Raw genomic sequence first — 27,179 nt, forward strand, 5'->3', positions numbered from 1 at the left:
TATACAAAAAAAAAAATTAGGAAATGTGACATGTCCTATTTGGTTTTTAAATGGTAGCCCTAAAAAGTATAAATAGCCCTAGTTAAAATGTTTTCATTATAAGAACTCATTGCCTATTAAACCCTGTGGGCTTCTGGAATTTTGTACTTATACTCATTTGTTTCTGTTAATAGAATATATCATTTTATGTTGCTTTATTTTCAACCCATATTGGACAAAATATGAGCCTTCAGAAAAGCTAAATGAGAGGTGCAAACAGAAAGAAAATCTTAAATGATTTTAAAAAGTTAGCACAAGTGTATTTCATTTTAAATGATGGATATTGTACTTGCAAGATTGAATACTTGATCCCAGTGCACTCAGCCGCTCTCCCCCGCCCCACTTTAGGTGAATTAATCTGCATTTTCAGTATGCTTTTGTATTTTCAGTATGCTATAAAAATATATTATTTGCTTCTTCTGAAAATTTAACATGTTAAAATTTTGGATACACAATTGTACCTGCTTGGATGGTGCTTGACGTCTTTTTGCCCTGCATATGAATGTCTTCTTGGCTGCCCTCTGCTTTTTCTAGTTGCTTGTATCCTAACAGTTTGGAGTTGAGAACTCCTCTGAGTACAGCTTTTGTCTTCCATTCTCTAGTTTGCATGCTTTTTTAATCTAGCTGCAGATATTTCTAGTCTTTTATGCTCCACACTTTGTCTCTCATAACAATTAGTAACAAAGTACAGATTTAAAGGCAGAGGTCCAAAAATGTACAAAGAAACAAGCAAAGTACACTTCATTTATAAAAAGTCCAGAAGACAGCCTGTTCCACTGTTGCCAGACTTCTGGGATACATTAGGTGAACTTTACTTAGCTTGTGACACAATTTAATAAAGTTGAATCAGTAAGTTTTTTAAAGGTTGGCGTGAGAAATGAGATTAATTTCTACATAGCCTCGTCTCTTTGTTATATTGCTTCTAATAGAAAGAGGGAAATGTTCATGAATTTAAGTATTTGCTAAACTGGAGGGAATATGGAGGATATATGGGAATATGAACCAAACATGTGTTGTATTTTCTTATTTCAATTTGTATATATTTTAATTGTTCTCTTTCTCTCCACCCATTAAAGATTCCAGTGCTGAATATCCAAATGAAAATTTTTCCTGCACTTTGTACTGTAGCAGGGACCATATTTTCCTGTACAAATTACTTCCGTGTAATCTTCACAGGTGGTGTTGGAAAAAATGGATCAACGATAGCAGTGAGTACATCTTAAGATTCCCCACAATTGTTTATACTAGGACTTGGTTTTGTAGTTGCCTTTCCATTTGAATTGTATAAAACATTTGCTAATTTAGACTTTCTGCTCAGTCTTAAACAAAAGTAATATCCCAAACTCACTTTTATCTATACATGCATACTTGTATATGCTTACGTGCATTTTTTTTTGTGCATGTACACACAGACACACATGCATGCCTTTATACACAAATGTATTTTTAAAAGTATGATCTGCTTTGTAAAATAAGCCTGACAGTGTAAGTAAAATCCTCAGATTGTGCCTGACCAACCCATACTGCTGCTTTCTTCACTAGCTGTTCAGTATTTGGTTACAGAAACTGCTGGCTGTCAGGCACCGTGAGGTTCTTAAAAGTGTGAGTTGATCTGCCTTACAACAGATCCATGTTGTATCTGACAGTTCGTACCTCTCTTCTCTTTATTCTGCACAGGGAACAAGTGTCCTTTCTCCTTTTCTCCATATTGGATCAGTGATTACATTAGCTGCAATGATCTATAAGAAATCGGCAGTTCAGCTTTTTGAAAAGCATCCCTGTCTTTATATACTGACGTTTGGTTTTGTATCTGCTAAAATCACTAATAAGCTTGTGGTAAGCACTAAAGTTTTTCTTTGTTTTGTGTTTAAAATTCCTCTTATTTTGGGTTTATGGCCATAGCTTTCATCCCACAGCTTCCTGAGCAGCTCTAGAGTTTGCTCTCCTCCAGTCAAGATCCCTGGACATCAACATGGGAACTGTTCTCACTCTTCTGTGAAGCTACAACTGGAGGTTACCAGAAGCTTCTTGGACCTCCGCAGCCCTTCTTTCTGCTACAGTTTCATTTGGTGCTTTAGTTTATCTGCCTTCTTCAGTCTCCATCTGTACACTCGAATTAAGGGTGTTTATGAAAAGCATCTTCTGGGGTGGGGGGGGGGGGGGCTTGGTTGACATGGTCTGTCCCTGTGGTGTATAGCTCTCACACATAATTCTTGTCAGTTTTCTGGGGTTTTTTTGGAAGTTTAGCTTTTTATTGAGTATCGCCAAATAATTCTCGAAACTTATGAACACAACTTGAAACTTGAGCACAAAACCGATTTACTGTGACTCATGTTGCTCTAGTATGAGAGTGCCTGCATCACGGGTTCTCTTTTGTTTTCAGGTGGCACACATGACTAAGAGTGAAATGCATTTGCATGACACAGCATTCATAGGCCCAGCACTTTTGTTCCTGGACCAGTATTTTAACAGCTTTATCGATGAATATATTGTACTTTGGATTGCCCTGGTAAGTATCGTTCTGTGTCCTGTTTCATGATTTGGAAGCCACTTGTTTTCTTGTTCCTGTGGGTCAGTCCTGGAAGATAGATACTATAATTGTAATGATTTGGAATGTCAGAAAACCATATTTATGGGACTTTGTAAAGAGTTCTTCGTGGCTTCATCTTTGAGCCATTTTTTGCATTATTCTTATTAGTCCTACATCTGGGCTCAAAAATTCCAGATTTCTGACTGTAAAGCAGGAACTGATAAATTTCATCCTGTGGGCCAAAGGCCTGTTTTTACAAAGTTCTATTGGAACACAGCCGTGGCCGTTCATGAAGGTATTGTCTGTGTCTGCTTTCATGCTATAATGGCAAAAGTTGAGCAGCTAAGATAAAGACGGTATGGTCCACAAAGCCTAAAATATTTACTGTGTCTCTGAGAAAGAGTTTGTTGATCCTTAGCGTAAAGGAAAAATCCATGAGGACATTGAAGTGTTAGATTGTATGGACTTGAAGACATGTCTGGAAAGAAGGGAAGAAGGAAGCCACTCCTTATGTAGGAAGCTTAGGAATCACCTAAGCAGGTCCTGAGAATCTGACACTCTCTTTTCTTTCCAGGTCTTCTCCTTCTTTGATTTGATCCGCTACTGTGTCAGTGTTTGCAATCAGATTGCGTCTCACCTGCACATACATGTCTTCAGAATCAAGGTCTCGACAGCTCATTCTAATCATCACTAATGACATACTTGGTGTCATATAGGAAACTCACGTTTTCTGCAGGAAAGAATCAGAACATATTAAGGAGAATGGGGTGGATAAGAACAAATATAATTTATAATAATCAATGTTGTATAACTTTTCTTTGTTATTGGTAACACTCCTTAACTATCCTGTGTGAGAATGGGAATTTCAATCCCATCCTGTAATTGTACATGTTGTCATACAGGGTTTGGCCCAAGGAAGCATGCAGGAAAAATTGCCATGTGTTTGTAATTATCTTGGATTCAGAATAAAATTGTCCTGGGGAGCAGATTCCCAGTGGTGGAGATTTCTCATGTAGAATATTTGCAGGCCAAAAGATGGTTGCTTTATAATTTTAACAAATCATCATCTTTTAGTGACATCCTTGTTTAGTCTCTTCTCAAGCTTTCTTTACTAAGGAGCTCAGCTTGTGGCACAGATATATCCTACTAGCTTGTGCAATGGAATTAGTGATAAAGACCTTGAATTTGAATTGAAAGGTTTCCTATCTTTACATTGTTGAGGAGGTAATTTTTTTTTATTGCTCAAGAAATGGTATCTCTCATGGGCTTGGGATTTCCTGTTAGCATGCAGAATAATGTGGTAACTTTGTTGATCCATTTTATTTTTTTAAATAAATATATGACCTGAAAGCCAGCCTTTTTCTCAATTTTATTCAGTGGAAAGATAGACTAAGTTTTAATGTCATTTTTTTTTAAGCAAAATTTATTTCTGTTCTTTAATAAATGAGGAAATTCGGTCATCTGCTTTGTCATTATGTGTCCTGCGATCTATTCTGTTTAACTTAAAATATGGAACTGTGTTCGTTTTCCTTCTTGATAGATTTTTTTCGTTGCATTTATCACCCTTCAGATTATAAATCTTTTAGGAATCTCAAACCCTTCCCCAGAATTTTCAGTGAGAGAGGCTTCGGCCTCCCTAGGCAGTTACCGAAAAGTTGTGCTCCTGTTCTGCCTCCTCGGCATGCTGCAGTTTGAAATGAGAACCAGCTGTCTGCAGTGACTATAAGCCGGATCTGCTTCCGCAGTATGTATAGTCCAGATGCTTGAATGGAGGGGGACAGCAGAAAAGAAACTAGTGGTATCTTTTTATTGATTTGTATAGATTCTGTTGATTTGTATTTATACCCTGTTTTTGGAATCATGGGTAAACAATAGCCGTTCTGCCTCAGCTGGGAGTCGGAACTCTGCTCTCTTGCACTTCTAATGCTTCCGTTAATCCCATGTAATCTTGAGTAGGAGCGACAGTGAAACCTTCAAGTTCCTTGCTAGACTGTAGCAGTAGAGAGAAATCTCTCATTGTTTTTGCTGGCTAGCAACTCCTCCAGCATCTGGGGTAGTTTTGAAGGTTAGGACGAAGAAGGATAATTCTACTTATTTGGAACAGTTGCACCTACTGTCCTCCTTGAGTAGTACAGTAGACACAGCAGATGGTAATTACCTGCAGTGGAAATTGAGGTCTGCCGAGAGGCTAAGTGGTGTATCAGTGTCACACAGTCGTTCCTTTTCCAAATAGGGACTAGACTCCGTATCTTCTGAATCCTGGTCCAGTGTTCTCTCCTCATACCATAGTAGGTTTTTGTGGGCTAAAGCTATAAACCCAGATGCTCAAATCTTTTTCAGCCATAAAGGGAATCTGAAAAATGCTCAGATACTCCGTGTGTGCTTTCTTAGCTCCAGGTACATCGTCATCAGATCAAGGGTACATTTATAGTCAACCTCAGCTGGCCCGCCTCCTCTTTGATCCTATACCTAGTTGGGTGTCGGAATCACCTGAAGGAGCTTTAGAAATTACAGGTTCCCAGGTCCTATCTCTAGAGATGCTTTAGTCAGTTTGGGATGAGGCCTCAGAAAGTATTTTCAAAAGCTTCCCAGGACTCCAATCCATGTTCTAAAACCTTCTGAGGTACAGCAAGGTTTAGGAATGGCGCTGACTCTTAGAACCCGTGAAGAGTAGCAGCATCACTACAGGCGGTGGGTGAACAGTGGAACATGTGCCGCCCGCAGCGTGTGTCTGCTGCACCCCCCGAAAACATTTGTGTTCTTCGTATAGAATTCAGGGGCCTCCGAGGGCCACGCTCACACACACACATTCAAAAGATGAGAGTTTTGAAAGGTAAGAGGTTTCTAAAAGTTTCCCATCCCTATCAGTGTTGAAACAGAAGCTGTCATTGGAAGTACTGAGGGAAGGTGGACCAGGTGACCACTCGACTCCTTTGGACCCTTAAAATTATAATACTCTTTTCTGAAAAGGGGAAACGGCAATGCAGCAATCCCTCCACCGTTAGCTAAAGAGTTGAAATTGGTGTCTAAGGGGGCACCTGGGGGGCTCAGTCAGTGACGCGTCCAACTCTTGATTTCATCTCAGCTCATGATCTCATGGTTCATGGGTTTGAGCCCTGCATCATGCTCTGCACTGACAGTATGGAGCCTGCTGGGGATTCTCTCTGTCCCTCCCCTGCTGTCTCTCTCAAAAAATAAACAAACTCAGAAAAAAGTTTAGGGATGCCCGGGTGGCTCAGTTGTTTAAGCATCCGACTTCAGCTCAGCTCACGATTTCACAGTTCATGGGTTCGAGCCCCACGTCAGGCTCTGTGCTCAGAGCCTGGAAGCTGCTTCAGATTTTGTGTCTCCTCTCTCTTCCCCTCCCCATCTCACACTCTGTCTCTCTCTCAAAGATAAATGTTTAAAAAAAAATTTTTTTTTAATTTTTAAAAGAGTTGAACTTGGTTTCCCAAAATAACCAAGTAGGAAGTTGGATGTCTACAACTGAAGGTTCCAAACCTTCAGTTGTGATGGGCAGACAGATCTGCCTATGGAAGCAATGTAGAGCTCTTCACCGGCTTCTGGGAACTGAAATTTCCTACCTCGAGTTTCCCTGGAATGCAGATACTTCCGTGGCTAGCAGCCTTTCCTCCCGGATTCTGGAAGGCACACCCGACCAGACCCAAGAACTGCCGCCCTGTCCCAGTGCCGTTGCCGCTTCTCCCGGTATCCCCACCCTTCCTGTTAGAAACAGAGCAGCTGACCCCCAGTCCAAACACAGCCCCAAAGTTCTGGGCCACAGTGGCCAGGTCTCCCACTCCCCATGCAGTTTATTCTCCTATCTTGTTGCCTTGTGCTCCTGGTTTCTCCCCCCCGCGTGGAGGCCAAAGGTAACACATAAACAAGACTTTCATCTTTATTCTTATCTTCCTATGTCCACAGACCTCTTTTTCACGTGGAGAGACTGAGCCTTTGGGCCACAAGTACTTTTCCTGTTGAGGACTTCATCATAGTGGTTCCTGGAAGAGGGCATTCACAGCAACTTCTAAGGCTCCACAGCACCTGTGCTACTGTGCTGTGTCACCTGCGCAGAAAATGTAGCTTTGAGCCCAGCTCCGTGAGCACGGAGGTCCGAGCCTTCCACGGTCCTGGGAAAGCTGGACCCTGGGTTCCAGGGATCCCAAACCCAAGACACCAGCTTGACGCCAGACCTGGTTACCAGGACTCGGAAGAAGGCTGTGGGTTCTGGGGGCCGCGAGCTTTGCCAATCCCACCGTGCTGGCAGGGGCCAAAGTCCAAAACTGACCCGTGAGTCCAGTCCCCCTCTTTTGACCACAGCTCTTATTTCACAGTCTTTTCCCTTGATTTCTTCTGTTTCTTCTGTTCCTCGTATTCAAGTATCTTCTGTTGGAAGTAGCCTGTGGGTTCAGAAACCGGTGTTAGAGGCATATAATCCGGCCAGGTGGACGACGATGAGGTCAGGAACGGGGATCAGATATACCCTCTCTGTCTCCTCCGCCACCACACCCACATTTCCGCCAGGACTCCCATGTTCTCACAGGCCTCTGGAGATCCAGGTATTCAATTTGGCCCCAATCTGGGGCTACAAATAGAATAGTTAGTAGAAATTAACTCCAGATTAAAACAAAGAGCAAGTTCTACCAAATGGCAGCCCAGAGGCATTTTCTGAGGCTTCAAGTTACTTTGTTCCAACCCCACTGACAAGACTACATCTTATTTTGTGGGCCTCTAGACACCATGCTGTTCATCCTCGGGCCACACCTGACTTGGAGGCAGTGACCCTCTCTGGGCTTGGAATGATAGGGGCCGTCACCGCATACCTGCAGGAGGGTGCTTGCTCTTCTCAGCTTCCTGGATGAAAAGGGAGAAGAGCTGTGTCTTCACAAACTTCTTCACAAATCGGCGGTTGGTCTTGGAGGTCAGAGCCTTATAGAAGGCCCGTTCTTGGAAGCGGCCTTGCCCGTTTGCCTCCCGCTTGATGTAGGAAGCATAGTGGCCCACAGTCTTGACAAAGAACTGCACAAATGGGCCCGAAACATGCTCGTTGAGCTGCTCGGAAGCTGCTGGAGATACACAAGAGGCCGTCTCAGAAGAACCACCCACTCTTGCCTCCAGGTGGCTTTCACCGCAGGGAAGCGGCCAGGGTAGGCCTCATAATTACCAATCAAAATAGGAGATTGGGTACGGGTTCTCCACCCCTGCTTAGGAAGAATGACATCTTGCACTCAGACTGGCCCTAGAATCTAGGCACCTGGGACTGGCCCAGGACTGCTGAGTGAGTCCATTTTAGTCTGGGCAGGGGTGGTGGGGAATCCTGCCCTCAGGCTCTGTGGAGAAACCCAAATAAGGAGGACCAAGGACTTACTCTCGAACTCATTGATCCCCTGGCCAAGAGACTCTAAGATGTCATCCTGAAGCTTGGGTGGTAGGATATCTTTTTCATCACCAACCTAGGACAGAACAGAGCTCAGACGTCAAGCTGTCAGGGAGGCGGTGTCTTCACAGGAGGTGTATCGGCAGATAGTGTGAGGAGGGTGTGAATTCTACACCCCAACTCTACCCCCAAATAATTGGCCATGTAAGAGAGAAACAACAGACACTGCCTCTGGGTCTTGAGTCTGAGTGTAAACATTAGCAAGTCTTCTCTATATCCCTGGGGTACTGGGTTTACATCCCTGCTTTAGAAACATCAACACCTATCTCGCCTCATAGAATGGTCTTAGCGTGGGTTCTCCCCCAGCAAATGCACTTCAACTACGTGGAAGGAGGTGGAGCACGGGAGAGACGAGTGTGATAGACCAGGTGGTGGGCCTGCAGGGGGGGTCGGAGCCCAGATACTTACTGACATTAAGAAGGTCCCTTCACAAAGATTCACCAATAGGACCTGAAATAAAGAGAGCAAATGGTTTTCCCTCTTCCCATCAGAGACCACAGGGGCACTTACCACCTGCATTTCTGCCTGTGGCCGTACCTGTCAGCCCAAATGGCAACAAGATCGGCAACTGCAATCCTCCTTTCCTGCGTCACACCCTCCTTTCTCACCCTTCCCCTCCTTGGAAACCCCAGTTCCCTTCCTGGGGAAAAGGAATGAGGGTGTAGGAAGGGGGTGGGGAGGAGCGCTAAGGTAGGAAGGAATACAACATGGGAGAAATCACAGCCAGTCACTCTTAATGAAACACGGATCACAGGAATGGCTTCTAGATCTGGAACATTTAGCACACAGCACACACGATCGGGCTTTGCACGTTTTCTCTCAGTTAATTCTCCCCACGGTCCTGGAGAGGCAGGCACTATCCCCATTTTGCAGGTGAGGGAACAAACAAGAAAGTTGTCCAAGGTCTTAGAACTAGTAGAGCCCATTTCCAAGCCTAGATGGGTCCTACGTTCTGCATCCCTTTCTCCACCACCCTCCTTCAACTCCCTGCCCTCTGGTCAGATTTAGGACAGCAGTGGATGGCTTTTGATCTTTGGATGCTTGCAACAACTTTCTGTATGATCTCCTGGCGTCCTAGTTTAAAAACTCTCTGGGAGCTCTGGACCTTCCCACGGGAAATGGGAAGAGAAGGAAATGAGCCCGGGGCAACAGGAATAGGGAAGGAGAAGTGGTGAGGAAACCGTGTGTGTGTCTGCAGGCTGCAGAGAAGGCACGCACAGGGCTGGCAGTTGAGTTCTGCTACCGGCTCCCTCACTGCCCGAGGGGCCCTCAGTCCAGACTAGAGATTACAAATTGGCATCCTGCTGGTGGGATTCCAACCTGCTGATCTGTTTCTTTGATCCTCAGAGTACGTTTAAACAATATTGGTTTCCAATATTCAAAATGGGAAAAATCACTTAAACTTGGTTTTAGGACTCCTGAAAAGTCAGGAACTCTAACACTGGTTGGTCCACATTTCCTTATTTTTTTTTAAAACTTATTTTACGTTTATTTACTTTTGAGAGAGAGAGAGAGAGAGAGAGACAGAGGCATGAGCAGGGAAGGGGCAGAGAGAAGGAGACACAGAATCCAAAGCAGCGTCCAGGCTTGAGCTGTCAGCACAGAGCCTGACACGGGGCTTGAACTCACAGATCACGACCTGAGCTGGAGTCAGACGCTTAACCGACAGAGCCACCCAGGCACCCCTGGTTGGTCCATGTTTCTAAAGGACCATGTTCAGATGGAACTGAGTGCAGCTGCCCCCTTTAGGTAGGGCACGTGCTCAACAGTTTGCCATGATCCACAAGCCTGGCTTGGTCATTTAAAGGCCTGCTGGGCTCCCCTTTGCAGTTTGTGGACACTTGGTCTTGCCAATATGGTGAATGATCCCTTCTATGCTCCGTTCTTCCAAATAAAAGGAAAGAGGGACCGGAAAGTGTGCCAAAAGACAGAGTAGGCACTGTAAATATCCATTATCAGGGGAGAAAACGTTGAACTAGTCCAGGCCTGAAATCACTTGACTACATAGACTCACATGCCTTCATTCAGGGAAGGTGGTTCATTTCAGGGAGCTAAGAATACGCATGAAGAATTTTTTTTGTGAAGTTGTTCCCCAGAATCTTTCTAGTAATCGCTATATTACGGTCTGTTGAGTAATCCCTTCCAGAGAGCTTATGTGGGCCGCCAGAGAATCCCCCCCACAGCCCCAGCGGCCCCTGGCCTTCCCCCTTCCTCGGCCCCTGCCCATTTCGCAGAGCAGCTGCTGAGGACGAAAACAGGCCAAGGCTCTTGCACAGCAGGCCTTGGGGTGTCGTCCTGCCTGGCTGTCGGGGAGGAGTCGGAACTGCGGTGTCAGCAAGTTTCATAACTCCTAGGGTTGGGATATTTTAAGTCCTTGCTAAACGTGGGGCTAATACTCTGACCCAGTTAGTCACATGGCAAAGGCTCCTTCAAAAGTCCTGTCTACTCAGCACTTACGAGGAGGGCTGGGAAGGCCAGGGAAGTTAGGAAGGGAAGTAGCTGACTTCTTTACTTCCCAGCAACACATTGTATAAGAGGGGATTTGGTTCTGTGCTAGGTTCCATCATTGCCTGTGTGGCCTCGAATAAGTCAACTCAGTTCTTGGGACCTCCATTGTTTCTTACACAAATGGGGGAAATCTTCCCCCTCAGGCTGGTTCCTGCCTCTTCAGTAGCTTCCCACTAGACCTCACCTCTTCCCTTGGTCAGCCCTTTGCACAGAAGTCAATGGTTAGCCAGTGTAGACATCCCTAAGTAACTCTCATAACTGAGATTATAGTAACGGGCGATCTTGGGAACAGGCAGAGTGCATGTTTTGAGTTGTTCTTCCAACACTGGAGATAGCTTTACGCTACCAATGCCCGTTTTCACCACGCAGCCCTCTGGGCATGTCTGGGCCACCGCCAAGAAACCAGAAGCTGACAAAACCAAGGGGGATCTGGACCTATATCCTCATTAGCCAAGTGAGCTCTGAGGTAATCAGAGAGAGAACTCTTGTGGGGCATCTGGGTGGCTCAGTGGGTCAAGTGTCGGCCTCTTGATTCCGGTTCTGGTCATGATCTTGCAGTTTGAGTTCAAGCCCCACGTCAGGCTCTGCACTGACAGTGTGGAGTGTGCTTGGGATCCGCTCTCCCTGCCCCGCCCCTGCTCATGTACACATGCGCTCGCTCTCTCTAAATAAATAAATAAATAAATAACCCTTAAAGAAAAAAGAAGAAGGTAACTCTCGCCGCAAAAATCTGCATTTATCAAGGCTCATCGTTTGCAGGAGGGCTACATTAGCTCCCTTGCAAGGAACGCAAATGAATTCTAGTGGGGTGTGGTGGGGTATAGACCAGCTGCGCTTGTCCATTCAGATGAGTGATGGGACACCCCAGGGCCTGCCCTTTGGAGCCAACCGACCTAGGACGCTGGACGACCCCTGAATAAGCCGCCCCTTAAGCCCAGAAGGAAATCTTCCGGGAGGAGGAAGTAGCCACGTGCTGAGCATCAACCATGCGTTAGGCACCAGGCTATGAGCTTTCCGGCAGGCTCTTTCCCCCAGAACCCCTAGCACTTGAACACTGCCGTCCCCGTTTTGCAGAGAAGCAGCTCAGGCTGAAAGAGGGTAAGCAACTTGCTCCGAGTCACACGGCTGTTAGTGGCGGAGCCCAGGTGCGAAGCCAGGTGTGCCCGGCTCCAAGCGACGCCCTCTTCCTGCTGCACCATACCTCTTCCATGGGGCTATCCATAACCTGCTGCTGAAAGCGCATTTGTACTCCGACCATGAAGGGAGTGGGGCAGCAGACAGTGTCCAAAAGGCTCTCGGGGACAACGGGGATGTAGGTGTGCGCCCAGCTGAAGGGGTAGAGCAGCGCGGCGGCAGCGTGGATGCACTGAGACAGGGTGCTGGGGACAGGGCACAGAGAACACGAGTCAGAGGGGCCTCCCTGCGCCTCCGCCACGACGCACCCCCCACGGCCCCCGCCCACGGCAGGAGCAAGTCTAGAGCCGTGCCGGTCGCAGAGCTTGGGACTACCGATGGCTGCGGGGAGGGAGCGCGGGGGACAGAAGCCAGGAGCGGCCGAGGCTCCTCTCATCCAGGATGGGGCCTCTGTCTGACCCTTCTTTTCCCGCCCAGTTGGTGCCCCCTCTCCCCACTGCACAAAAACACTAGTGGCTCCAGAGAGGGGGGAAGAGGAAATGCCTTCACTCCAGCAGCTTACTGAGTGAGCCCTTCTACACGCTCACCACTGCGCTAAGGATGTGGACACCAGGAAGTACAAGGCGCTGACCCCGCTGAACAAACTCACAGTGTAGTTAAGGAGACAAACGTAAACAGTGAGGCACAGCAGAGAGGCGAAGCCGTGTTTCCTCCTTGTGGCTATCCACCCTCACCCATACGTAGTCTTTACCTCTCACGGCTCCCTCTGGCCACCGGAGGTTATTTAAAGTTAACAGGTTGGTGCCAGAGCGAGCTTGGGAAATTCCTAGATTCCAGGAACCTTTGCCCGGCAATTCCTACCCGGAAAGTCCCACAGAGGTGGCCCCTCCACCCTTCCAATGAAGCATTCCCCCGCATGATTCCTGCCTCGGTCACAGCTCAGGCAGACGCCTCACCACACCCCCAACACACACACACACACACACACACACACACACACACGGCCCGTTCTCTGTCCTCTCCACTCCTCTCCACGGCTTCTCCGTGGCTCCCCATTTCTCCAAACAACACCCAACCCGAGGCCAATCAAAACACAGATACAGAAACCGTGTTTCAGTTCTTGGAATGGAGCTTGCACTTCCTGAGTCACAAAGATTGAGTCCCTGAGGGTCTAGCCGGGCTTAGGCTGACTGGAAGTCTCCTCCCTGCCTGTGCTTCAGGGGTCTGACAAGCTCAGTGTGGGAAGGAAGTGGGGGGGGGGGGGAACCTCCCTGGAGAAAGTGAGCACCTGAGAGGCGAGTCCTGCCTGCTCTGGCCCGTGCCCAGGCCAGCAGGCACCTGGAATCACCTTCACTTCCCAAACACTGATCTCAGGGGAAAAGGAGGAAGCCCAGCTCCAGCCACAAGAGAAACTTCGTATTTTTCTACAGGGTTGAAAGTGGGAACACTATTTCCAGAGCAGAAGATGCCACCACTTCCCTCAAGGATTTAGCCTACAACGAGTGCCTTTTTGGCGGTCACTGATTTTTATAGAATGTTCAGCCCAGAGACCTCAAACCCTACACGCTTCCTTTCCCCTAATACCCATGACATTCCCCTGACCCTCTGGCCTAACATTTGAGCCCCTAAACTAACCTCCTTTTCTTCTTCCCTAAAAGATAGAACCAGGGTTGTCAGTCCAATATCCTTGGCTTTCTCCCTCCCCAGACATGAATAAAAGGTCAGCCTCCTACTGTTTTATGATATTTTCCTCCTCTTCTATCATATGTCTCCCCATGTCTTTCTCAGACTTGAGGCCCGTAAGAGGCACAGACCAAGACATGACAGTCCCCTTCTTTGACTATGTACAGGGATATATGCAACTCTGAACTTATCATGAAGGGTAACAGCTAGCTTTTGCACAGCAAAGGAAACCGTCAACGAAATGAAAAGGCAACCTACTGAATGGGAGAAGATTTGAGGATGACATAACCAATAAAAGGTTAATATCTAAAATATATAATGAACTCACACAAGTCAACACCAAAAATCATCACAGTCATGTGATTAAAAAATGGGCAGATGACCTGAATAGCCATTTTCCTAAAGAAGACACACAGAGAAGATCCTCAGCACCACTAATCGTCAGGGAAATGCAAATGGAAACCACAATGAGATATAACCTCACACTAATCAGAACGGCTTGTATCAAGAACACAAGAGATAGCAAGTGGTGGAGAGGATGTGGAGAAGAGGGAACCTTCATTCACTGTTGGTGGGAATGGAAAGTGATGCAGCTACTGTGGAAAACAGTATGGAGGTCCCTCCAAAAGTTAAAAACCAAAATACCACAGAACCCAATAATTCTGCTGTGTGTATATCCAAAGAAAACAAAAACACTAATTTGAAAAGCTGTATGCACCCTTAGGTTTACTGCAGCACTCTTTTACAAGAGCCAAGATACGAAAACAACCTAAGCGTCCACCGCTCGGTGAATGGATAAAAAAGAGTTGATACATACACATACACAAAGGAATATTAGCCATACGAAAACAATGAAATCTTGCAATTTCTTTTTTTTTTAATTTTTTTTAAACGTTTATTTATTTTTGAGACAGAGAGAGACAGAGCATGAACGGGGGAGGGTCAGAGAGAGAGAGGGAGACACAGAACCAGAAGCAGGCTCTAGGTTCTGAGCTGTCAGCACAGAGCCCGACACGGGGCTCGAACTCATGGACGGCGAGATTGTGACCTGAGCTGAAGTCGGACGCTTAACCGACTGAGCCACCCAGGCGCCCCTTCAATTTCATACCAACATGGATGGACCTAGACCTTGTACTATGCTAAATGAAAGAAGTCAGACAGGGGCGCCTGGATGGCTCAGTCGGTTGAGCGACCGACTTCGGCTCAGGTCATGATCTCACGGTTTGTGAGTTCGAGCCCCGCGTCAGGCTCTGTGCTGACAGCTCAGAGCCTGGAGCCTGCTTCGGATTCTGTGTCTCCCTCTCTCTCTGCCCCTCCCCTACTCATGCTCTGTCTCTCTCTCTCTCTCAGAAATAAATAAACATTAAAAAAAAAATTCAGAAGTCAGACAGAGAAAGACAAATACTGCATGAGTTCACTTCTACGTGAATCTAAAAAACAATACAACAAACAGAAGCAGACACAGACCCATAAATACAGGGAACAAACTGGTGGTTGCCAGAGAGGAGGTGGGAGGGAGGATGGGCAAAATAAGTGAAGGGAGTTAAGAGGTACAAACTTCTGGTTATAAAAATAAGCAAGTCACGGAGATGAAAAGTACAGCGTAGGGAAGAGAGTCCACAACATTGTAATAATGTTGCAGGGTGACTGGCCGTGACTACACCTATCTCGGGGAGCACCGAGGAACGTATGGAACTGTCGAATCAATATGTTGTACACCTGAAATTAATATAACACTCCGGGCTACGTGCATGCCTGGCAGGGAGGTGGTGCACTGTGTCATTTGATCCTCGGCAGAAGCTTATAAGGTAGGTATGATCCTTATTGTGATTTTACAGATAAGGAGACTATGACTTCAAGAAGTCAAGAAACTACCCTAAGGGAAAGCACACAGTTAAAGGTAGAAGAATGGTTTGGACTTGAACCTTGCCCTGCTGATTTCAACACCTGTGCATTCAACCACTACAGATTCCTACATCCCCTAGGGTCAAAGACCATGTCTTGTTTGTCTGTATCTTCCTGACGTTTGGCATCTGGCAGACAGCTGACACACAATAAATGTTTGTTGAATGAGTGAAAAAATGGATAGATGAGATGTGTCTGCCATTAAGGATGATGGGCTGGGGGCGCCTGGGTGGCTCAGTCGGCTGAGTGTCTGACTCTTGATTTTGGCTCACGTCATGATCTCAGTTTGTGGGATTGAGTGTCGTGTTGGGCTAAGCACTGACAGCATGGAGCCTGCTTGGGATTCTCTCTCCGTCTCTCTGCCCCTCCCCTGCTTGCACTCTCTCTCTCTCTCTCTAATAAATAAATAAACTTAAAAAAAAAAGGGGGGGATGATGGGCTTTTGACCTCCAAACCTATATACACCTTCTTCCTCTCCCTAAGCCATCAGGAGCAGAATCACATCTGCACCCACCCTGACTGGTCTCTGCCTGGAGCCAAATCTGGGTCTTTCTTCACCCTTAGACAGCAATCAAGTTTGGAGGCAGAAGCAGGGGAATTGCAACAGCTGTTTCTCTAGGAGGCTTAGTGCAAAATCAGACCTGGAGGCAGGAGGGTGGGCGTCAAGGTCCTACAGCCTGATTCCCTTAGAGAACCCTCCGGTCCGTCCCCTCAACCCAGGGGAGCCAGTCGGCCCCAGGAAAGCGGGTGGACCCACCTGAGATCTTCTGCCAGGAAGATGATTCTTCTCTCCAGCACTGCAGAGGCAAATATCTGAAGGATCTGCTCAAAACGGAGACAGTGCAACAGAGATCTAAAATCCACGTGTTCTAGGTGGGAGTCCAGGGGCCGTGTCAGGGAGATGAACTGCAGGGGAACCAAGGAGAGAGAAGGTGTCACCACATTGAAAACTCGCAGACCGTGGAACGCTGGGTCTCCACCTGCCTCCCCTCCACTCTCCTGGCTACATCTGATCCGGCCTCCCCCCTGCTGGAAGCACTTCGGTGGTTTCCCTTAGCTCTGAGGGTCATGCCGACCCCGTCCCCCTTTCCAGTCTGCTCTTCCTGCCTGAGGGTCCTCACAGGTCAGGTCACCCTTCTGCTTGTCTCCTCCTCCCTCTGGCTCAGAGGCCCGCCTAATTGGACGTGTGTTTCCATCATTTTCGCACGGAGCATCTGGTTTCTCCCCTTTCGTCACTTTAAATTACATACTTATTTGTGTCTTTCCTTATTTAGCGTCTGTCTCCTCCACTAGATTTTAAGCTCCAGGAGGTCAGGAATCCTATTCATTGTATTCACCGAGTTGTATCCAGAAAATTGCGTGGCCTGGTGTAGGGCAAGCATTCTATGGAGGCTGTGAAAAGGCCTAGCTCCTCCCCTCATTTTTACATAGGGAAGCCAAGGTTCAGAGAGGCAGGCCGACCTTCCACAGTCCCAGGGGGCAGGACTGGAAGAGACAGCCTTGTGCCTGCAGTGACAGCATCCCTGTGTGGCATGGGTGGGGACACAGGGGTGGGGAGGGATGATAACAAGTAGACAGATGGGAGGCCATGAGGGAGTGATACTGGACACACACATGGGAAGATAAGGGTGGTAATGGGGAGAAATGGCCGTTTGGGGCTGGGGGCACAGTCCATTCTAGCACCAGAAACCTTAGCTTGCATGTTTTATTTATTATAAATACAAGTCTTGGTGGCCCAAACAGTAAGTAGGTCCCTGGGAGCATCAGGTTGGGAGGGTCAGAAAACGTGGGTTTGATTTTCAGCTCTGTCAATCCTTCTAGTCAGGCCCCAGTCCTGGCCTGGCTCAGTCTGGGTGTGTTAACCGGGGGGGGGGGGGGGGGGGGGGGGGGGGGGGATGGCATGACCGTGACAGCGGTACCACCGAAGCTGGGGCTCACGCACTCCGTAACCCACCTCAGTGCCCGAGTCGGGGATGAAGCTCTTGAGGGTGACAGTCTTCCCGGGGGCAGGGAAGGCCGCCTCTCGGAGGCCCTGCATGAACGGGTAAATGACGGCCATGGAGATCTGGTGCCTCTTCTCCACCTCATCCAGGATCTGCAAGGAAACGGCTCAGAGGGATGCCACCGGGAAGTGGCAGAGACCCCCGTGCGTGCGTCTTCCCGCCCTGCACCGATCCAGCCAATCCCCGTGGACCTTCCAGGCTTCCCTCCCTTCCCCGGCAGAGCCCAGTCTGCTGTTTCTCTCCTGCAGGAGGCCTGTCGCCTTCTTCCTTTCACCCTCTCCCTACCAGTCCGTTCCTCCCTTTTCCTGGCACCACGTGACCGCCTTCCCCCCGGCAGTCATCCCAGAGCCAACCACCGCACACAGTGGTACCATGTCTCGTCACGCTGGGATGCTGGGTGCAGTGGGAGCCTAGAACCCTGGGCCTCTTGGGTGTTACTCTGCCCTCCGACTTCCACCGGAGACTCGCCAGGGCCAGGGCCAGACTGCATCCCCAAGAACCCAGCCCAGATGAACACTCCACCAAGCAAAGGCTCACAGCGTCCTGCCCTCACCCTCTGAAGATCCTGCTGGGGGCAGAGCACATTGAAGCTCTTTCGTGGCCACCAAGACATGCCTGTCCATTCTGAGGCCTGACTCGGGTGCACAGGCCCTGCAGTTAGCTCCAGCAGTCCTAGGGACCTCCCCCCCTCAGAGGGCTCACGGGGAGTCTCGGGGCCCCCCTGTAGAGCAGCCGTCTTCACACTTGTTCAGTGTTCTGCATTTCTCATGTGGCTTCATTCGAGCCTCGTGTCAGGCCCTAAGCCAGGGAGGTGAGCCATCACTGCACGCCCTTGACAGATGAGGAAACGGGAAACTCCCGCCCCCTAACCTGGGGCTTTCCCTGCTGTCCTGCTCCAGCTGCTTTCTTACCCGACCAGAGGGGGAGCGTGGGCTCTCTGCAGGGGAGAAAGTCCCAGTTTTCTGGAGCCCAAGCTCCTCTCTGCCTCAATTTCCCCAAGTGTGCCTAGGATCGACCCCGGCTGTGAGAAAAGAAGTCCACTGAGGGCCCAGGGAGCACAGACAGGTCAGGCGGCCAGGCCGACCTGGAGGCTGAACAGGCCAAACAGGCCCCAAGGAATCCCGCTCCACCTCTACCTTGGAGAACAGGCCGAAGCAGCCGATGCAGCTGATGATGCAGTAAACCTTGGGAAGGCGAGGGCCACGGCCGGCGGGCTGGGGAGGGACAGACAGGCTCCTTCAATGCCGCAGCCTCCCCAGGGCTTCTCCCAACTGGGGCTGACAGGGCACACGGCTGGTGGCTGGGACTAGGGGACTCATGGGGAAAGGCGGGCCAGACGGAGAAGCCCCTGGCTGTGCAGAGCTTCTGTTCGTGGCGCAGGCAGCAGGGAGGCCAGAACAGCCACCACGGTCAAAAGAAGATGGCCTTGAGGGGGCCAAGCCCTGCCACCGTCAGCACCAGCACCATGTGGGGCCCGCAGAGAAAGGGAGCAAGTGTGCTGTAGAGATGAGGGAATGGCGAGGGAGGACAGCACTGTAAAAGTGACTTGGAGAATCCTCTTGAGACCCAAGAATCATCGTCCAGCCCCAGTCTATGCTCTGGGAGGCTCTGGGGGCCAAGGCGGCCAGGCCTGGGTACAGAAGGTGGAGAGGGGATTACGCAGGAGCCTCCCACACAGGGAGATGTCAGAAGCTTGGGGAGAGAAGAGACCAAAGCATGGCCAGCAAAGGTCCCCTGGGTGGGCAAGGAGGGGCAAGTGTCCCCGTTCCTGCAGGGTTGCAGAGGGCACTAACATGGCAGCAGGTGCTGGGCCGTGCGCTCCCCGCAACCACCACTGCCAAGGAGCCTTGGCTTTTGCAGCTGAAGCTTGAGCAAGCCCAGCTGTGGAGCCGAGCGGGCTGCAGAGAGGAGGGGGCAGTTCTGAGCAGCACAGACCAAGAGGCGCCTGCAGTATCCAATCTTCCTGCTCCCATCCACGTTGGTCAGAACGAAGGAAAAGGTCTCCCTGAAGAAGAGCACACACATGGTTTGCATTTGCCCACTAGACCCTAAAACAGGAAGGCGACAGCCTCAGAGAGATGCTGAGCAGGGTCAGGGGGGCAGAGGGGAGCTGCTGATTAATCCTGAGAGTAATAATAACACCAGTAATTTATTATGTGCTTATTGGCTCCCAGCTCTAAACGCACCACCTCGTTTAATTGTCGAAACAACCCTTTGAGGTAGGTTCAATTACGATCCCCACTTGAAAGACAAAGGAACTGAGGCCGCAAAGGTGGTTCTTATCCAAGGTCATTCGACTCAAAAGTGGTAAAGCCAAAATGCGAACTCGGGCAGCCAAAAACCAGGGCTGATGCTGAAAGGGACTTTGCCACATTGCCTTCATTGAAGCCAAAGGCCTTCCGCTGAGTCCAGCTTCTGCCAGAAGCAGCCAAAACATGGCGACTGTCATTCCCGGGACAGGTGAGAGAACCTCGCCCTTCTCTGGACAGAGGTGACAGGCCGGTTGACCGAGTTGGCTAAGATCCCTGGCCTTGGGGGACTCCAGGAGAGATGTTTATAAATGGATTGACTACAGCCCCTCCCCATCAGGCGAGAAGCTGGTGAGAACTGGCATCCACACCAAGTGAGGGAGCCACAGGACCCACATGGCTCACACGTGTCCCTTCTCCCCCAGTCCCAGGTTCCTCTGTCCCAGGCCCGGGCAATTACCTGGGGTACTCAGTGAGCGGTGCCCACTCATTCCCATCTGGGAAGCAGAACAAGGGGATGGCACTGAGCAGCCGTTCCTCCTCCTCCTGCTGGCCCCGGAGCAGGTTCTCTCGCTATAGGAAACAGGGGAAGAGCCCAGTGAATTGTGGGGGCAGGGGCAGGAGGAGAGGGCTTGAGGGCTGGCGGGCTGCTCTTGAGGCTCTAAAGCGGTTTGAGAATAAGCTTTCCTGCTGGCATGGGGGCTCAACGTGCCTCTGCCTGTCACTCTGCACAGGGACTTCATTCAGGGTCCGACCAGCCCCACGGCTGAGTCTTCATGAGCCTGAGTTAGACATCAGTATCCTAAGGACCCACATAGGCAGGAAGGGGGCCAGGGCCTCACTTGGTATAGAAAGGCCCAGAGGCTGCCTGGCCTCCTGGAGGGGCCACGTGAGAGAGCCACCACATTAGAGAGGACAGGTGGCCAGCTCAGCTGCCGGGCCGGCAGGGTCAATGAGGATGCCCTACGCCCGCCCCTGACCGCAGTGCGGGAGCAGACATGAAGGAGCCTGGTGTTTGGGCTGTGGCCACAGGCTGAGCCTGCCCACCAGCTGTGTGCCCGCCCCACCCTCTCCTTCCCACCCACCCCAGGGAGGGGGATGCCCGCAAGGAGGTCTGGCAGAAGGTAAGCTTCTCTACAGAGAAGGATGACTAAGGATGGAATTTGGAAGAACTAGGAGGCCCCAAAAGGGGCAGAAGAACCAGCCTGGTCTCCCGGCCAGGGAGCCCAGGTCAGGTCCTCACAAAGAAGCCAGACCTAGATTCTGTGGGTGATAACAGGAAACAGGGCTGGGCCTGAAGGAAACAGGAGCGGAGGAGCGCAAGGCGGCTCTAGACCTGAGCCCTGGCACCGCCCCCCTCTCAAACACCCAAACCCGGGCTCCCCCTGCCCCCTCCTTCAGTCCTTACCTTGGGAAACTGGTAGGTGATGGTGGGCTCATAGTCACGCCCTGAACTCTTTTTTTTGAGGGAAACCACGAAGAGGTATTCAAAGAAGTGCTGCCCTCCAGCAAAGGTGGACAGACAGTGCTCCGGGGCCCTTTCTGGTTCCTTCGCAGCTTCCCTCAGGTTGTCCTGGCGACTTCCTGAAACCAAGACACCAGACCCCACTTGGTATCTCCGCAGCCCATGCCCCAGGTGGAGCCTGTGTGGCTCCCGGCAAGTTGTGCACCTCGGGGCCGCCAGGCCAACGCTAAGGTCCCCGGAGCCTTCCCCGCTCCTCAGGGCCTGCAACAGGGTCAGAACCAACTGGGCAGTTTCCGTGACTGCCCTGGGAGATTTGAAAACCCAGGGAGCCAAGAGGAGGACAGAAGCCACTGATTTGGATGCCAAGGAAAGGGACTGGGGAGCTGCTTGGGAGGCCCTATGCCCCAGAGGCAGAGACTGTGCCCACCCACAGGTGCCCAGGGCAGTACCTGAAAGAGTAAGCCCTGAGCGGACATGTATCCAAAGCAGAACAGGTCCCAGAGCCACGTGCCTGTGACCACACAAACCCCCCCATGGGGGGCATGACCAGCTCTAAAATCCAGTAGGGGAAGTATTCTGGTCTAGTCACACAGGGGACCAGATGGAGGTCAAACTATAAAGATTCTACATGTAAGAAAAGGAAGAAGCATTTCAAGGAAGAAACAGCCCCATCCAAGAGGGTCACCCTAGAAAACAGGAAGTGGGTAATCCAGTCCAGACCTGCTCGGAGTCGGGGCAGCCGGTTGCGGAACAGCCTGAGCATCGTGCCTACCACTTGTCCTTCCATCTTCTCGAACCTGCAGGGCATTGGAGTGCTTCCCTTCCCTCCTACAGACCGGCTACAGAGAGTCTGAGAGAGGGGCCGCTTCAGGCTCCAACCACAACTCCGTGAAGCCAAGCCATGTGCTGCCTTCCAAACGGGGGACGGCAGTTTCCATGCTGAGCACCCAATGGCTGAGCAAGAAGGATGTGACGGGACCCAGGAAGGCAGCAGAAGGCCCGCACCAACAGAGGCAGCATCCTGGCACTGCAGCTCAGACCTCAGCTCCTCCCAAGAGCCCCAGGGTGTGGCGAGAGAAAAGGTCATGAGCAAACACCTCCAAGGCCCAGCTGCTTTCTGGGCTAAGGGCTGTGAATTCTGGGCTGCGGATTGTGCAACGGGTTTATTTACAACTTCCGGGACGGTGAAGAATGCCTAAGAGCATCAGACTGTGGGCACTGGAACTTCACCAACCCCAGGACAGGGATCTTATATCCCCGTAACTTTGACTCCCGACCTTTCACATCTCAACTTGGTCCGCTACCGCCCCAAACCCCTGCAAGGCCCCATGCTGCATTCAGGAGTTTCCAGGACTTCAGGACTGCAAGCAAGAGGATAGGACCAAATATTCCCCACAGCCAGCATACCACTGCCTCCCTTGATTAAGATAAATAGAGCCAGTCCATTAATTCTCTAAATGGAAAAAAACCGTTCTAGCATGAGAGAGTTCTGGAAATTGATACGAACGTAAAAGCCTCCTCTCCTGGAGGTAAAATAGAGAACAAATCCATCTCTGAGCTGGAGAGTTCCTGATACTTCAGGATGATCTACAGCGATGCATCTCTCACCGCACCCACACCCCCCTGCAATATATCCGAAGTCTGACTTCTCTCACGGGAACTGTTCCAGGGCTCCAGCAAAGGATCCCACTTCCCAAATAGGAAGCACTGACTCAGGACAGTCTCCCTGGCCTACAGTAGGGGACGGACCGGTAGCCTCAGCAGCTTGAGGGGCATTCGGTGACAATGGAAAGCAACTGGGTGATCTCTGCCCTACCCCCACTCCTGCTCAGGCTTTTTCCCCGTTGAGCCAGGTCAATAGTTCTGCCCAAGCTAAAAGCAGAGCAGGTGGCCCCTTGGGCTCTAGTGGTATCTAGAGCTAGGAGGCTGGGGAAGAGAGAAAAATAACAATAAGTCACTTACGAATGAGTAAATGCCCAGGGTCAGAGAGGACTTTGTCAGAAAGTTGACTCTAAAAGGGACCAGGAAGCAAAAGGGTTTGGTATCAGTGTTTGCCACTCCAGCAAAGAATTAGCAGCCCACTGGAGGAAAGTGGGTTGCTTGAAAGGGGGAGATGGCTGCCTTCTTCTTAAGAGCTCCAGATTGGCTTTTGTGGGACTAGTAAAAGCCAGGACTCAGGGGCCCCAGACACGACTCGTGGGGAGAACCCACAAGTAAGGATGTGACAGATTCTGTCATGGTGAGGACAATGACCCAGAATACTCAGAACTGTCACCACGCCTTACAACCTGCACAGACTTGTTGTACAACCCTCACCACCTGAGGAACAAGCATCTTCCTCATACAGATGGGGAAACTGAGTCACAGAACAAGTCAGGGGCTATTCAGGGACTATTAACAGAATGGGGGGGGGGTGGGTAGGAATTATGAGAGTCCCATGTCTATGCTCCTGCCTTTTAGATATAGTACACACCAAACATTCCACAAATGTGGGCTGCCTCCCGTTTACAAAGGTCTTTGAGAACCCAAATCTTTTCACGGACCATTCCAGAACCTCAGGAAATTATGCCTTTCCCTGAACCCTTTGGGTTGCATTTTCAGCCCATTTCCTCCTGCTTTATCAGCAGAGCCAGGAGAACAGCAAAACTCACAAAATCAAACAAAAGAGATTACCAGACTTTTGGGCTGAAGCCCAAGAAATCCAGAAAAGGATTGCTTTCTTCTCCCTTTCAAAGAGGTTTATCAACAGAAGAGAAAAGCTGAACAGAAAACATTCATCCTACGGGCGCCTGGGTGGCTCAGTCGGTTGAGTGTCCGACTTCGGTTCGGGTCATGATCTCGAGGTCTGTGAGTTTGAGCCCCGCGTCGGGCTCTGTGCTGACAGCTCAGAGCCTGGAGCCTGCTTCGGATTCTGCGTCTCCCTCTCTCTCTGCCCCTCCCCTGCTTGCACCCTGTCTCTCTCTGTCTCTCAAAAATAAATAAATAAATGTAAAAAAATTAAAAAAAAAAAAAAAGAAGGAAAACATTCATCCTATTAATATAGGTCATCTCATTTAATCCCTGGTGCCCTGGAGTGCAATCACAGTCCTGAGTTTTTTAGTTGAGGAGGGAGCCACCCCTTCTAGGGAAGTCGAGAGTCTGGTTACACTTGTTCCTCTACCAGGAAGCCCCTCCCACGGCCACCTGACTAAAGTCACAAAACCAGCTAGACTATAGGTAAGGGGACTTTTTAGAACTTTGATGTAGAAGGCTGGCTCTTCCTTTCCTAGCTCAGCTGCTCTCCACTCAGGACCACTACCACTGCCACTTCTTCCCGCCAGGATGATTTACACATGCGTGTACGTGCACACACATAAACACACGCACACACACACTTCTTACCACACAACTGCCCTGAGGCCAAAAGGGACAAGAAGATGCGGGAACTCCCCAGAAAGGTGAAGGATGGTATGGAAGACGAAGAGAGCACACTCTCCTGGCCCGACAGGTGGCCAAGCTCAGGACAGCGAACACGGGCTGCTCACCTCACAGCTCCTCCTTGATGCCCAGACACCATGATCAGCCCACTTTGGGGGCTGGGGTGGGAACAATTGGAATGTCTCCTCTGGGCTGCCAAAAGCAGAACTCTGCCATTCACACAGCCTTCTGAGGGTTGAGGGAGTCCACGAGAGCCCAGGCCAGTACTCTCCAGAGAAAGGAGGACACCAGCGAGGTCAGAATGGCCGAACTCTGTGCCAACCCTTGCCGTCCAGAGCCCTGCCCCCATTCCTGTCTCTGAAATAGTCTGGGAGTGAGGGGGGTGGGGGGTGGGGGGGTGGCAGGAGGGAGGGCAGAAGGAGCACCTGTGTCTCACCCCAGATCTGCCCAATTCGGGGGCCTGGCGTAGGAAGGGGACTTTTCAACTGCCAATGTTAGAAGGCTGTCTGGGAGTGACCCGATTTACCTTCCAACCGACTCCTTTCTGCTCAGAAGGTGCGACCTCTGGGCAAAGTATCTAAAGGACACTTCAGGACTGGCTACCGGCAAGCCGAAATAAATGTTTGTTGAATGAATGAAAACATGAATGAATTCCCAATTGTGTTCTTGCAAAGCCCAGCGCCCCTGCTAGGAAGAAAGGAAGTGACTTCTACTGGAGTCCCCACAACCCTGGACGGGAGGAATTCTTTCCCCCTCACCTGGGGGTGGGGGTGTCAGCGGCCAGGGCAGGCGTGCCCTGTCTGGTTCGCAGGCTCTAAGGCCCCGCAGAGCAGGCACTCTCCCAGGTCTGCCGGGGGCCACACTCTCCGGGGCCCCGCCGCCCGCAGGTGGGGGCGGTCACGTCGGGGGAGCGGAGTTTCCGAGGAGCGCAGCGGGCGGGGCGGGGCTGGGGTTCCAGGAGGGCGCCTCAAGCACACTGCGGTTGCACCACAAGCTTCCTGGCTGGGAGGACACGTGGCCCCGGGGCCCCACAACGGCTTCCTTCGGCCCGCCGCCTCCCCCTCGCCCCCGCGGGCCTGGGCGCCCCTTCGATCTGCGACCCCGGCGCCACCTCGCCACGTCCCCTCCACCTGCGCCCCCTCTCCGGCTCACCTGGCGCGGGGCCTGCGCTCCTAGTGGCCCTCAGTCGCCCCCCCCCCAAGTTTCCCCCCCCCCTCTCTCCCGGCCCCCGCCCCGCCAGCCTCGAGGCCCGGCCCCCGGCTTCCCCGCCCCCGCGCCCCGGCCCCGCACTAACCCCCGCGGCGGCGCTTCAGTCTCAGGCTGGCTCGGAGGCGGTGGCCGAGCCCATCCATGGCCCGGCGAGTGCCCGGCGCCCGTCCCGGGTCCGCGCCGGCCCCGCCCCCGGAGCTCGCCCTTCGCGGACCCGGCACTTTCGCTTTCACGCGGGGGGGTGGGGGGGGAGGCCGAGGGCACAGGCCCGGGACCGGGCGGCGCACCTTCCGGACGGCGGGCCAAACCCCGGCGCACCTGGGCGGGCCGCCTCTGCCCTGGGCACCCCCCCCCCCGCCCCCGGCGGAGCGGCGTGGGGTGACAGAGGGCGCTCGACGCGCGTCCGGGAGGGGGCGGTGCCACCGCGCTCCCACCCTCCGTGGGGCGCCCCGGGAAGCTCGACTTGCCTGAGCCCGCAGTCCCCAAACACGCGGGTGCGACGCGGTCACGCCCTACCTTCTCGGCACCGGCTGGGAGTGCCCTGTGGGCACCGGGGCCCTTTCCAGGTGGCTCCACTTATCTCAGAGTCGGCACACCTTCCACCCTTCCATCTTTCCCCACCCCGCAACTGCTGTAGCCTCTGGCCATATCCTTCTGTGTCCTATGCTTTCTGTGTCCTTGCACCCATAGGGCACGTGTCCCTCGCTCTTTTCCCTATTTCACTTCCCTAAGAACCAACGAGCCAACGACAGCCCTTCGGGCTCCCGAGGAGGGACTGGAAGAACCCTTAGGGATCTGACCCTGACTTGCGTCCAGAGTGTGCTTGGGCAGCTCAGCAAAGTGGGAGTAAACCCTGCCCCGCCAGCCCACAGACACGTGAATGCTAAGGAACAGAAAGCTCTTTGTAGACTATCATGTGATACAAATGTAAGGGATGGTGATGATGATGGTGATGATGAGGGTGGTGATGGTGATGTCAGCTGCAGCTATCCACACTCCTGGTCTAATCCGAAATCCCCATAGAGCCTTCCTTTCAGCTCCTCCTCCGCCCTTCTCGTACTCATTGAATTCCGAACGAACACGCAGAGACTTCAAGCTTTAGTTGTCAGACATGAAAATTTGCATCTGATAAGCCCCACTTGCTTCTGGGCCACCTGCCTGGCTCTCCTCTTCCTCCCAGACCTGCACCTGTAGGGTGGGAAGGGTGGGGCGTGTGCAGAGTCTATCTGAAGTTTCTGCATTCACAGAGGTTTTAGCCTCAGTTTCACGTGTGAGAGGCACAAGGCAGAAGACACTGGCAGAAATATGTCTGGGCTCTATAGAAAGGACCCTCAGACCTACACCTCCTTTCTGTCACCCACGCATGGCCTCCAGGTACCTCTCCTGTCACAGACAGGGTGGGTGAGCAGGAGTGGAGAATCCAGCCCTGGTATTAAACTGTCTAGTCTTTGCCAGAAGGTTCTAAAAGTTGGCCTCTACTCTGGGCATATGCAATTTTGTACTTAATTACACAGTCTGTTTCTGTTCCCTATTCTCTGTGTGTTCCCACACGCAAGGACACCTCCTCCCCAAGTATCTCCTCTTGGCTGGTGTCTCATGC

General features: G+C 51.1%; 2 protein-coding genes across 8 annotated transcripts in view; one reads left to right on the top strand and one right to left on the bottom strand.

Annotated features, from left to right (window-relative positions):
- CEPT1 (choline/ethanolamine phosphotransferase 1) overlaps positions 1–3,923 on the top strand; it is a 36,965-nt gene extending 33,042 nt beyond the window's left edge. For all 3 annotated transcript variants that reach the window (XM_019837604.2, XM_006934996.5, XM_003990453.6), the window contains exons 6-9: positions 1,116–1,247; positions 1,717–1,875; positions 2,423–2,548; positions 3,144–3,923. In XM_019837604.2, the coding sequence (XP_019693163.1) occupies positions 1,116–1,247; positions 1,717–1,875; positions 2,423–2,548; positions 3,144–3,263 (537 nt within the window). In that variant the 3' untranslated portion in view covers positions 3,264–3,923. The remainder of the gene's footprint in view (positions 1–1,115; positions 1,248–1,716; positions 1,876–2,422; positions 2,549–3,143) is intronic.
- Positions 3,924–6,449: 2,526 nt separating this feature from the next.
- Positions 6,450–25,987, bottom strand: DENND2D (DENN domain containing 2D). 5 transcript variants are annotated; one of them, XM_023258977.2, is made up of 12 exons: positions 25,665–25,987; positions 20,897–21,072; positions 19,949–20,061; positions 19,175–19,244; positions 18,376–18,453; positions 17,191–17,331; positions 15,994–16,142; positions 11,716–11,893; positions 8,415–8,456; positions 7,938–8,022; positions 7,393–7,632; positions 6,450–6,969 (listed from the first exon to the last, which is right to left on the bottom strand). In XM_023258977.2, exons 1-12 carry the CDS (start codon positions 25,720–25,722, stop codon positions 6,893–6,895), a joined length of 1,407 nt encoding a protein of 468 aa, XP_023114745.1. In that variant the 5' UTR covers positions 25,723–25,987; the 3' UTR covers positions 6,450–6,892. The 5 variants fall into 5 exon arrangements, with proteins under 5 accessions (XP_023114745.1, XP_023114744.1, XP_003990503.3 ...); XM_023258976.2 differs by having other exon boundaries at positions 7,393–7,635; positions 25,665–25,985; XM_003990454.6 differs by lacking the exon at positions 25,665–25,987 and adding an exon at positions 21,674–22,906.
- Positions 25,988–27,179: the final 1,192 nt, after the last annotated feature.

This window comes from Felis catus, chromosome C1 (genome assembly GCF_018350175.1).
Source record: "Felis catus isolate Fca126 chromosome C1, F.catus_Fca126_mat1.0, whole genome shotgun sequence".
NCBI classification, from domain to species: Eukaryota; Metazoa; Chordata; class Mammalia; order Carnivora; family Felidae; genus Felis; species Felis catus.